We start from the raw sequence: 13,408 nt of genomic DNA, 5'->3' as shown, positions 1-13,408 counted from the left end.
GTAATTCTACCGTCATTTGTACCTCTTGCCATATACTTTGTAGTGGTTCACAGAGTGTAGCTGTAGGTGTAGAACTTGTCATACTCCACCATCCACCCTACCGCTGAGTTAGCCATGGAGTATTTCGTGTGGCCTAATGTTATAGCCAATTGCAGGAAGAGGCCCCATACTTGCATCGCCTGGCAGCGCAGCAATGTTGGATGTCATGCCTTCCCGCAACATGGAAAATACTAAATTCCTGAAGGGAGACAGACCCAGATCTAAGGGGGAGGAGCGGGATCAAACTGAGGTATCTCCCACAGGCGGCAATTTCACGGGGTGCCAAATTCACATTCTTGAAGAAAAAAAACCCTTGTTTCCCAAAGCACCCAGCATCCAGCACACATTGGCCTATCAATTATTCGTATGATTTTGAAAAGCATTCCTGTTGGTTTTCTAACATTTTTGAACACATTCTAAGTTCATTCCTCATCGAATCATAAGTTGATTTTTGCATCCATGTATAGTGTGTGTGATGTCTCTGCCAGGCAAATCCCAGTCACGTCTAGAAATAAAAATACTTCCCTGCAGACAAAAGGGGACAGAGCAATACGAGCTGAGCCGAATTAACCAAAACTTGTGTACACCAATCGCTCTTTATTTATGTGATTGACTGGCTGTGCAAATGATCATCATTGTTATGATTATTAGCAAAATTCATGGATTTACACTACCAGAGTTGAAATAAATGACTAACGGAAATAACAGCTGAGAAAGATTCAATATTAATCTTCTTGATGTATCCAGAAAATTTTTACCAGATCGCTACACTACTAAGGGCCAGTTGTGCAATCCCTGGTTAGCAGCTGCTTAAGTTCTATTCTCAGAATAGTGTGGTAAGTGTGTTGTATGAATTCTTCTAACCAGAGAATAAATGCAGGATAACGAAACTGGTGATTCTGTCAGGGTTAGTGAAGTAACAAGAGAATAAGATTTGACAATGGCAGGAATAGAGAATTACTGATGACAAGGTTGTTTGTTAGAATGAGGAAGGAGAAGAAACAGGGACACACACAAATTACGTTGACAAATATGATGATTCCAAATTTATTTAAAAATTTCTTACTACTAGGAACTTACCGATCGCATGCTTCATAAACTGCAAGTGTATGAGGGAAATGTGAAACTATTTCCAAACAAAACTTTTTGCTTGTAATAGGCCGAATAGGCATTTGATACTGGTACTTCATGAATTATATTCTGTCGTGTTTTTTTTTTGTGTGTAAATGAAGTAAGCAAAAATGACCATTTGTGTCCAAACAGTCTTGCCTGTTTGGCGTATGTTACAAATCCAGCAATATTAGAAAAGGCTATTTCATTTTATCTGCCAGGCAGTGACAAAATAGACCTAATCAAATTGAGAAACCACACCAGTCTTGAGTACTATTCATATTAACATCTTCGTTAGTATCAGAAAACGACATTTTGATTTTTTATGTAGCAAAGCGTTTGGCAGCCTTTGATGAGTAATAGATTCTTTCACAGAAAGGAAAGGATGCCATGTAAAGCTGTAGCAAGATTAGAGAGAAAAAAATGGTGGGACCTAAGGATTGAAGAAATGTTTACTGTCTTGCTTGTCTCTTATCTTTAGTGGTTTCATGTTTCTTTTGTTTGATTTTATATCACACAAAAGACAAAGTTATTAGCTAATAGGCAATAAAAAGTGCAAATTTTCTGAAGAGTTCTTATTTTCCCGGTTACAAATGATCCCACCCAGTATTAATTGTGAGGTTTTTTAAGGGAGGGAGGGGGTCAAACCGGCAAACTGGGAGCAGGAGAGGAACCACTGGGTAATTTAATTTCTGCTGTCCTGAATATAGGTTTGATAGCTTTCATTACAAAAAATAAACGTTTGACTTCCACAGAGCAAAATACAGTGACATGCAACAGAAAAATGCTGCTTGAAGAGGAGTGGCATTGTACTTTGGCACACTTAAGACCAAATAACATGGCTTACATTTCCTCAATCATATATGTTTAATATACAGGGTGAGTTACTAACTATTGCCACCAAGAATAACTCCGAAAATATGATAGGAGCTGAAAACTTTGTGGGACAAAAGTTTCATGGAACAATGGGGGCCATCATATGACATTGGTTTTTTTTGTTGCTGGGTGGGGTCGCTTCAGAGATATGAAAGTCAACTTTGTTTTTTTAAATGGGATGCTATAGTTTGGTACTTATTTTCTGATAACAGCTATCAAGATGAATCCAATGATGTGTAACAGTAAGGTCTCTGAAGGTCATAAAGCTGGCATGAACATCCATTTACAGGAGGTGTTCGAAGTGATGACCATTGATATCAATACATTGCTGCAATCTTCTTATCATGGATTGAGTGGTATTCCTTATCACATTCACACTTATAGAAGCACATGCTCTGACAATTCTCTCTCGCATATTTTCAGGTGTAGTTGGAACGTCTTTATAAACAATGAATCCCCACAAGAAGATTGAGTGGTATTCCTTATCACATTCACACTTATAGAAGCACATGCTCTGACAATTCTCTCTCGCATATTTTCAGGTGTAGTTGGAACGTCTTTATAAACAATGAATCCCCACAAGAAAAAAATCCAGAAGCGTCAAGTCTGGCAAACAAGCCAGACATCTCCTCCACATCCAATCCAATGATTTGGGAACTGTATTGCAACTCATTTCTAGGCATCAGCGAAAAATGTGCCAGACACCCATCATGTTGATACCACATTCTGTTCCTCGTTCCTTACAATAACAGACCTAATGTTTCTTGCAGGAATGTGGTGTACTTCCTACTATTAAGATTTTCTTCAATGAAATAAGGGCCTACAATTCTGTCCTCCAGAATCACACACCATACATTCACCGACCACGGTTTTTGGTGTGGAACTTGTCACAGCCAACATGGATTTTCAGTTGCCCAATAACACGTTATGCAAATCAACAGTTCCATGGCTTGTGAATGTAGCCTTGTCAGTAAATGAAATAAAATTAATAAATGTGTCATCCCTTTGAATCTGAATCCCGCACATTGGCAGAACTCAATGCAACGCATACAATCCACACCAGTTAATTCTTGGTAGAGACTGATATGGTAAGGATAATATTTATGGCGATGCAGAACATGAACAACAGTACTCTGGCTCATGCCAGAATCCCTTGAGATTAGACGAGACCTAACACAAGGATCTTGAACCACAGTGGCAAGAGTACCAGTTTCCATTTCCTTGTTAGTAGCTTTCATTTGCCGGATATGTTTCCAAAGTGATAAGGATCCAGTTGTTCTCAATTTATCATACACATATTTAAAACTACAGTGTGTAGGTTGACTATGCTGAGGATATCTTTCAGCGTATGAGTCTCTAGCTCTCACTGAATTTTGTTGGTATTCTTTGTAAATGAGAAACATATGGACTTGCTCTTTGAAGGAATACATCATTCACATTTGCTTGATTCAATGATACTAGTCTTACCGTTCATATTAGTGTTGTATTGCGAAACCATCAAATGGTGTTTACACTCAATTAGGTGTTCCACAAGGTTCAATATTAGGGCCACTGATTTTTCTGTATTATACAGGGTGATTCAAAAAGAATACCACAACTTTAGGAATTTAAAACTCTGCAATGACAAAAGGCAGAGCTAAGCACTATCTGTCGGCGAATTAAGGGAGCTATAAAGTTTCATTTAGTTGTACATTTGTTCGCTTGAGGCGCTGTTGACTAGGCGTCAGCGTCAGTTGATGCTAAGATGGCGACCGCTCAACAGGAAGCTTTTTGTGTTATTGAGTACGGCAGAAGTGAATCGACGACAGTTGTTCAGCGTGCATTTCGAACGAAGTATGGTATTAAACCTCCTGATAGGTGGTGTATTAAACGTTGGTATAAACAGTTTACAGAGAATGGGTGTTTGTGCAAAGGGAAAAGTTCTGGACGGCCGAGAACGAGTGATGAAAATGTAGCACGCATCCAGCAAGCATTTGTTCGCAGCCCAGGAAAATCGACTCGCAGAGCTAGCAGAGAGCTGCAAATTCCACAATCAACTGTATGGAGAGTCCTACGAAAAAGGTTAGTTATGAAACCTTATCGTCTGAAATTGGTTCAAGCACTGTCTGCAGCTGATAAGATTAAAAGAATCGATTTCTGTGATTTTATCCTTGCTCAAATGGAAACAGATGAATCTTTCGTTTCAAAGATTGTGTTTAGTGATGAAGCAACTTTCCACACTAACGGGAAAGTCAACCGTCACAATGTCTGTATATGGGGCACTGAGGATCGGCCGCCAAGCAGCCCGTGACAGAGCACTTCATCACTGTCCTCCAAGAAGCCCTGATCTTACCCCCTGCGATTTTTTCTTATGGGGGTATGTTAAGGATATGGTGTTTCAGCCACCTCTCCCAGCCACCATTGATGATTTGAAACGAGAAATAACAGCAGCTATCCAAACTGTTACACCTGATATGCTACAGAGAGTGTGGAACGAGTTGGGTTGATATTGCTCATGTGTGTGGAGGGGGCCGTATTGAACATCTCTGAACTTGTTTTTGAGTGAAAAAAACCTTTTTAAATACTCTTTGTAATGATGTATAACAGAAGGTTATATTATGTTTCTTTCATTAAATACACATTTTTAAAGTTGTGGTATTCTTTTTGAATCACCCTGTATTAATGATATGCCATGTCAGGTCCAGTCTGATACTATCCTCTATGCAGATGACTCAACAGCTGTAGTCTATTGTAAAAATGGGGTAGACCTAATTCGTCATATTGAACAAACACTTGGGGAAGTGGAGGCATGGGTCAAAACCAATAACTTGACATTAAATTTTACAAAAACAGAAATTGTTCATTTTACCACAAAACAATCTGCACAGTCTATAAGTTAAATAAGGTATATGGACAAAAAATTAGAGACTGCAGACTGTGTCAAATTCCTTGGCGTGTTAGTCAATAAAAACCTGTTATGGTGTCACCATGTGGACAACATACTGGGTCGACTGAATAGCCTTGTATATATTATGAATATCTGGTATAGTATTACTGATTTAGCTGTAAGAAAAACTGTATATAATGCATATTTTGTTTCAGTCATTAGGTGTAGTATGATTTTCTGGGGGTCTGAAAAAACTTAGAGCTTTTAGACTACAAAAAGGAATCATCCGAGCAATGGTGGGAGCAAAACCAAAGCAACATTGCAAACCTTTATTTGTAAAACTAGATCTAATGAAAATTCCAAGCATATACATCTATGAAACTCTCACTTTCACTAAAAGAAACCCACAACTTTTTGAGGGCAACTTCTTCTTGCATCAATATGATATTAGATATAGAATGAGCCACATGTTACCTAGCCACCGTTTAAAATCATATGAAAAAAACCCGTACTATATGGGCATGAAATTTGTAAATAAAATATGGAAATATATGGATGACCCAAATGTAAAAGGTACCAAAAGAGACCTGGAAAAATATCTGAAAGATAAATGTTACAATACTGTAGAAGATTTCATGAATGGCAACAATGCATTATAATTGTAACTAAAATACCTCTCTGAAGATGTTACACCATATATATTATTAGTTTATTGTCTGTTTTTAGTATTATTATATATAGTGTAAAACTGACAAATGACCTATGTCACAATCTTTGATTGTATAAGACATGTTATGTGATAATAAAAATTGAATTGAATTGAGGCATTTCCACGGGACAACAGCAAACTTAATAGCACCGAATTACGAACTGATACCCGTTTTCAAATGTAAGATTCAATTAATGTACCGGTGTGTTGATTTGAAAATTGCAACAACATATAATTATTATTTACTTTAAAACATTTATTCTGTAAATAAAACAGCAGTAGTTATTCAGTAGCGAAACACACGTATTTCCTCGACTCCTCCTTGTACACCAATTCTGAGAGATGAATGGTTCACCTCGATGCCAGAGTTGTACAGAGGTGATAGTAGCCTTTATTACAGATAGGGCGAAATACAGCCATTGACAGATGTTTCAATAAAGCAACAATAGGCCTTGCGAAGGAGCTTACGCGTTTATGATGGAACAAAATCGTTGGCAAAGGGCACAAAAAGTTAATGTGTGACCTAATACACGTGTGCTAATCATTGTATCGACTTAGAGCTTTTGACTAGTGGTGCCGGTGGGCAGGAAATCGCGTATCTGTTAGAAATCACAGTGATTGAGAAGTCACAGATATCACAATAACAACTTTACAAAATCTAACTGCGATTTCAGTCACAGTTAGCAGTCGCAAGTACCATTTCACATTCAACGCCGTGAGCCATCTGTTGGCCGAATTCCGTACTGCTTTCTGCGATTTTAGTGACAAATCGCGGTTAGAAGTCGCAAGTAGCAACTAAAAAGCGCAGTTAACAGTGCCTTCTTTTGGCCAAAGTTCGTACTACGCTCATCTCTGCGACACGCTATCGAGTCTAATGCTCGGTTTACACTAGCAAGTTATTGCAGCAATTTACATCCGCGGAGGAACTTGCCGCGCGATTTGCGAGTGTAAACATATCGCCAAGACGACTTGCGACCGTAGCAATTTATTGCGGAAGTGACTTGCACACGTTTTCCGCTTCCAGTGTAAACACCACGCAAGAAGTATCTGCAAGTAACTTGCAGCTTTTAGGATTTATTTCTATTTCTTGCAAGTAGGAAGCGCAGGTTATAGTTAGCATGTCGTCTGCATAACACTCATATTTAACATTTTACTTAATGTGGTGACTTAATTTTATGCAACCATCTTATGTATTATATGCAAACAAATTTCAAAAATGGGGAAGAAACAGGAATGGATGAAGCAGGATACAGAACATTTTATTGAAGCCGTGGAGAGCTACCCCGAAATACGGAACGTGCATAACCGAGACTTTAAGGATAGAGTGAAGAAGATGAGCGCATTAAATGAAATCTCGTCGATTTCGACACATCTATATAAGAAGTACATAGAAAGTCTGTTTACTTAGCTTGCCACTTTCCATTTTATGAGCATTAGAAGAAAAAAAAACATTTTTATAAGCATATCATTCTGTAAAATGCAGTTTATTTCAATGCAAATTTAATTTCATTGTTGTGTTTTCACATACCTTCAAATAATTTTCCCTATTCAAGACGTTTAAATGGCTCTACATACATCGGGTACGATCAGAGAAATCGTGCTGACGGGAATATGAAACAAGAACATTAGGGACTTGTATGAGTCTCCTACAAAGAAAAGATTTCAAAATTCAAACTTTTTCTGGTTGTATGTTTCACATAAATAAATGAAATGCCTATTTTATTCCTAGCTCACCGGTAGCTATAAACCAGAGTGACTAGCAAACGTTCTTTTGCTGAAATAGCAGTACCGAAGTTTGTGTCTCGTTTTGATATGACTGGCGTTGTTAACATCAACAAATATTCCAGATCATTTGAGGACATTCTGCAAAAGTTTTCAAAAGTATCCATGCTCTCGATACTAAGTTCTTGCAAAAGGCACCAATTTGCGATGTTCTCATTATCTACTCTCTAACCCAAATACTTCTCTTTTTCTTTTTCACGTTTTGCATTACAATTACAAGAGATGCAGCATATCTCACCCGCCTACTTGTCATTTTACACTTCGGCTCACACTTGTAGTGGTACTGAAAGCATATGTGAACAGTATCAGCAAGTTGTTGACGCAAGTTTCTTGCCAAAGAACTTGTGGAAGAATCTTGCTTAATTCTTGCGCTGCTGTGTAAACACAGCTGCAAGAGGCTAGCAATAACTTTCAGTAATAACTTCTGCAAGCGACTTGCTAGTGTAAACCCAGCTTAAGGCTAAATTTACACTGCCCGCGAAGCGATGCGATGCCGAGCCGAGCGGAGCGATGAAGCGCTGAAATCGCGTGACAATGGGCAGGCTTGGTTTAACAGTGGCAACAGAGCGATGCCTGTTTAGACTGCAGGCTGGGCCGAGCGATGTGATGCGGTGCGATGCGATGACTCCGCTGTAGTCGCAACCGAGTTTGCGTTTCGCGCGAGTGTTTGGAGCGATTGCTTGTTTGCGCTTGCGTCTGAAGTAATTGCTTGCTTGCAATGGACATCGAAAGACTAATTAACAGTGTGCGTGAACGCTCCGTGTTGTGGGAGCAGAAAAATAAATATTACCACAATAGGGATTTTGTTCGTCAAGCATGGAATGAAATAGCTGAAGATTGTGGAACAGACAGTAGGTACAAAAAAGTAAATTAAATAGCTACAAGACTCCAAGAAATAAGTAACACAAACAACTTCGTTTATTTTCTAATTTTAATTATGTATAGATACTATTACAGTATTTTGATAATGAAATGACGTTCACAATAGTTACAGTATTTGATAATTTCGACATGAAATATATTTGCGTTGATGACTGTTGACATAGCTTTCGAAGGCCTCTCTGACACTCCTCGCTCTTCTTGAAGCACTACTGTTTGCTCTGTCACTTTGGAATTTCACGTCTATATTTTCAGGCGAGGTACTGAAGAATAAATGGAAGAACCTACGTGACACTTTCCGCTCTGAACTCAAAAAAACTCGTGCTGAACGTTCAGGGCACGAAGGTGGCATGCCGCCTTTCCAATCCAATTGGCCGTTGTACGAGCTAATGACATTCCTGACTGACATAATGACGCCACGGAAGACCAAGACTGATGTTCATCACAGTAAAAGAACAGCATCGCAACACGACGACGCACACGACGACGTACCATTTTCACTAGCTCTTACAGAGAAACAGAGTGTTTCACCTGATGAAACCAACCAAGCCAGGTCTTCAGGACTGTCTGTAAGTTCAGAGGGTAGCGTTTCGATGCCTCCTCCCTCACCCACCCTACACACAAACCAAAACAAGAGATCCACGAAATCGACAAACTCTGAGTTGCTAAATATAGAGAAGCAAAAGTTGAAGCTAATTGAGCAACAAATGTCGAAATCAGAAACGCAAGATGACAGCTATCATTTTGTAGTGAGTTTTCTGCCAGCAATGCGAAAACTATCACCAGCAGCTCAGTTGAGAGCCAGGATAAAAATTCAGCAGGTTCTTTTAGAAGAATTGGAACAATCAACCACTTCCACTGCACATTCGTTGATGTCACCCTATGCACCTGAACATCCAGTTGAAATCGTAATTGCTGGAAATCCACAGAATGAAATAGTCATTTCTGAAAATGAACCTGATGACATTGTTATTTCAAGCCACCAAAATTCTGCAAACTTTGATACTTAAGTGAGTGAACTGTGATGTATTTTACTTCTCATTGTCAACTATGTCAAAATTTATTAAAAGAAAGTTTGAATCTATCACAATTTGTAAATTTTTCATAATAAAATGATTGCTGTAAACTTAATATTGTACTTACCTAATGGTGATCATAACTTTTTCAGGGGTAATAGCCATTCTGAAATTTGTGTTTTGCTTCTGTAATCTATTTGAAACAGACGGCACTATATAATCAAATGTCTCTGTACTCATTCTGGATAACTCCAAAATTTATCCTCATCTTTTCTCAAGTCACTGTACAAATGATGAAATTCTCCTAAAGCCCTCCTCTCCTTGTTGATTTCATGCACCCATTCACGACTGCGTTGAATTCTCAGAGCACTGTTTTCTAATAAAAAAGAATTTACTGGGTCGAGGAAACACGACATCGTGCCGAGACTGCTCAATTGCTGGCCAGATCGCGCGCGCGCTGTATCGTGTGCAATGTGAACGCTCCATCGTATTGCATCGCTTTGGCCATTATGCTTCGCATCGCGTCGCATCGCATCGCAGGCAGTGTAACTGCGATTTCCGTGACAAGTCGCAACTAAGAGTCGCAAGTAGCAACTAAAAAGCGCAGTTAGCAGTGCCATCTGTTAAGCAAAGTTCATACTATGCTATTCGCTACCGAGTCAAACTGCGATTTCTGTGACAAACCGCAACTAAGAGTCGCAAGTAGCAACTAAAAAGCGCAGTTAACATTCTTTTCCTAGTGCCATCTATTGACCGACGTACGTACTTCGTTACGAGAGCCTTGTGCCTCACGAGATCGACGTGCTGTGTTTGACTGTGTGCATGATATTGAATATGAAGGGCTTATTTCAATAGTGGTACAAGTCCACTTTTGTTCATTTTGAGATACAGACTCGTAAAGTTAGATGAGTGCTGAAAAATCTGCAGTTGAGATACCAGAAACATTTAAGCATATGGCTTCTTGCTAGAGATGAACCTTTATTTATGTTTGTTTGGATCATTTAATTTCAGAAGCATTATAGACAAAAAAAGTGGAGGTAATGGACTTGTACCACTATTGAAATAAGCCCTTCATATTATATGACAACATGCACATTCAGCATCAGTTATGGTTGGTCAAACACAGCTGTGACACTGAATCAAGTAACGTAACAAATGTGTTTGATTCTGCTTCCAATATGACAGTTTTGGTTAATACTCCACATGCCTACAGGACTTTGCAATGTTAACACAGCAGAACTCAGACACCTGTATAAGTGTAGTGAAATAAAAACAGTATAATTGTGTCATATGAATGCCTCACTTTTGTTCTGACACAGTTCAAGACTCGGGAGAAAAGTTTTACACCTGGTGTTCTACATGGCAACTTTACACACAAGAACTTTTTGCCGACACTACACTACCACCTACATAAGTAAGCTTTTCCTATGTTACTTTCAAGTAATTCACTTCAGCTATTCCTGATTTAACTGTAAGATCTGTACTTCCCACTTTCGTATCAACAGCCTCAAGATGCATATTGTAGACTTCGGGATATGTTACAGGTCAGTGTCACACCAAGATTGTGGAGAAAGATGGAGGGGGGGGGGGGGCATGTCACTCTCCAACAAGTGTTTACCAATAAATATGTGGCGGAAAATTACGGGTATAGGACGGCTTAACATGTGGAAAATGAGATTTTCATTATTCGCTCACTGTATTTAACATATATTATTCCTTTAAAATCGCACAACAACTTCAATAAAACACTGTTTAATCACTCATCTGCACAATTATTTCGCAATAATGTCACTTTTAAACTGCAAATCCTCGAAGAGCTCTCGTGAATCTTCACGAGTCTCTCCCAACAGCCTTGATGTGGATAGATACGTACAGCAACCAGAACTGTGTCTGCAAAATCACAATAATTATTAAACAGTTTTTGCTGTCACTAATTACAAGCAATATAATTGACAGAGTAGATTGCTAATATTTGCTGTAATGAAAGCCACTCAATGGGGTATATTTCACATTTGCAAGAACGATCTCACCTAAGTAATTAAGTCCATCGAAACACTTAGAAACTAACCTCTCGTCTGACGAAAACGGTCTAAAGACGCAGTGGCAATTTCTCCAGATCTGCTGACAATGATATTTTGAGTTATCACTTTACTGAGTGACTGAAATGTAGTTCGGGTACCTGAGAACATAACAATATGTTAGAATTCATTTTCTAAACACGAACTATTACGGTACTGTATGGCTACTTACATATTAATTACACTATTAATATTTTCACAGTTGTTTCTTTAATACAAGATTAAAGCCACCGGAAGAACAAACGTAAAACATACTTACCAATGACAGGTTTGTTGAGATGCAATTTTCTGTGTGGACAGATGTAGCTTTTTCATACGGTGGTAAGTCGCAGAAATCGCAGAAGTCGCAGAAATCGCGGAAGCAGCATAAATCACAGAAATAGCAGTGGCGGAGGGATACGCGACTTAGGTTCCTTAACTGCGACTCTTAACTGCGACAAATCACAGTTAAGAATAACAGATACTGAAAAGTAGCATTCACAGAAATCACTGATATCGGAAAATCGCATTTTAGCCCAACACTACTTTTGACTCAATCTAGTGTTGAATGTGCTGTACGATTTTGTGCAATGCACACAAAGAATATTTTCCGCATATACAGTTGGCAACTGTTACAATTTTCGATTATTCGCGTAACGTCTGTCCTTTGTTGCTCACAGCTAGAACCTCCACTTTGCTCACAAAATCATGCGTTATAAACAGATTATAACTGTGAAGATATGACATCGTGAACATGTATTTTCGGTTTATTTACGTTTATTGGATACGTAGACAACAAACTTTGGACGTGTAAATTATACAGTTATACAATAAAGTTGAAAACATTGTACTGTTTTAGGTGTCAGTCCCTAGAAAATACGAATCTTTGGTAAATGAGACAAGTTTATTACCTGACGGGAAGAACGAGTTCAGAAATCTTGACACTGGCTGTTTTGAGAACGCAGAAGTTGACGTTGGCAGCACTGATTCATGTTCGTCGCTCCACCACATGTGATAATGTTTTGGTTTGAGAGAGAGAGTGGGAGAGAAGTTGTAATGTGTTGTTGGGGAATTATGTTTTCAGTGGCATTTGCTAATGTGTGTGTCAGGCAATAAGCAAATTTCACTCTGACAAGGATGCATGATGTGATAACATGTTAGTTTGGATACTGGAGTGATGTATATTGCAGGCGTGGATTGTTGCTGACATACATCGGTGTGCATTGATTACGTGTACTTAGTTGACAGGTGGAGTACGACGATACCGAAAGTTACTCAGCGAATAACAAGATGAGCACCCGTAAACGAACAGGGACGGAAGTGAGGAATCACTCGACTGATATAGAAGACGGATATCTACCAGAAAGGAGAAGTGACATCAAAGGAGATGAAAAAAATATCGCTATTCTATTCTTTCTATACTTGTTACAAGGAATCCCTATTGGGCTTACTGCGGCAATCCCTATGTATCTCCGAAACAGAGGCGTGAGCTATCGACAACAAGTAAGCTAATTGCGACCAAATATAGTTTTAATTCGTGTTTTTTTCACATTAATGCGAAATTAATACAGAAAAATTTAAGTTCGATATGAGTTGGACAGACATGACCACAACTCGCCGAAACGGTAAATAAAATAAAAATATTTTGGCATTGTTTACACTGCATAGTAATAAACGGAAACAACTGTTCCGTCCAAAAATAAAATTATCTCTTCGCTGACGTATGTATTATCGTTAGTTCAAATAACTGACAGCAGCGGGTACTGTTTTTACCGATACTTACAGGGCTTAACAGGCCAACAGAGAAAAAGATAGACAACCAGCGTTTCAGTGTTATGCTTTGCATTCAACAGAAATTAAAATAAAAGTTGTACCACCTCAAAAGACTTGATATGTATCATGTGGAAAATGCAATTGTGTATCTTTGCTCGTTACTCTGTTCTGTAAAGTCCTTACTGAAGTAGAGCTCTCTCTGATGTGGAAGGTCCAAGCTGTACAGTAACAGGCAGAAGCGACCACTGCTGTCTACTTTTGTAAAGTATACAAGTGTATTTTGACTAGCGGTAATTAATGA

At 38.7% G+C, this 13,408-nt stretch overlaps 1 protein-coding gene across 2 annotated transcripts in view; it reads left to right on the top strand.

Annotated features, from left to right (window-relative positions):
• Positions 1-12,326: 12,326 nt before the first annotated feature.
• The window catches only part of LOC124606834 (acetyl-coenzyme A transporter 1), a 73,048-nt gene continuing 71,966 nt past the window's right edge, over positions 12,327-13,408 (top strand). The window contains exons 1-2 of one of the 2 annotated variants that reach the window (XM_047138910.1): positions 12,327-12,490; positions 12,583-12,837. In XM_047138910.1, the coding sequence (XP_046994866.1) occupies positions 12,625-12,837 (213 nt within the window). In that variant the 5' untranslated portion in view covers positions 12,327-12,490; positions 12,583-12,624. Of the gene's footprint in view, positions 12,491-12,575; positions 12,838-13,408 lie in introns of both variants that reach the window. The other variant, XM_047138909.1, reaches the window with a different exon arrangement.

The sequence above is a fragment of the Schistocerca americana genome, chromosome 3 (genome assembly GCF_021461395.2).
Source record: "Schistocerca americana isolate TAMUIC-IGC-003095 chromosome 3, iqSchAmer2.1, whole genome shotgun sequence".
NCBI classification, from domain to species: Eukaryota; Metazoa; Arthropoda; class Insecta; order Orthoptera; family Acrididae; genus Schistocerca; species Schistocerca americana.
Note: the sequence above shows the minus strand (reverse complement) of the source record. Positions and strands in the feature narration are given on the sequence as shown.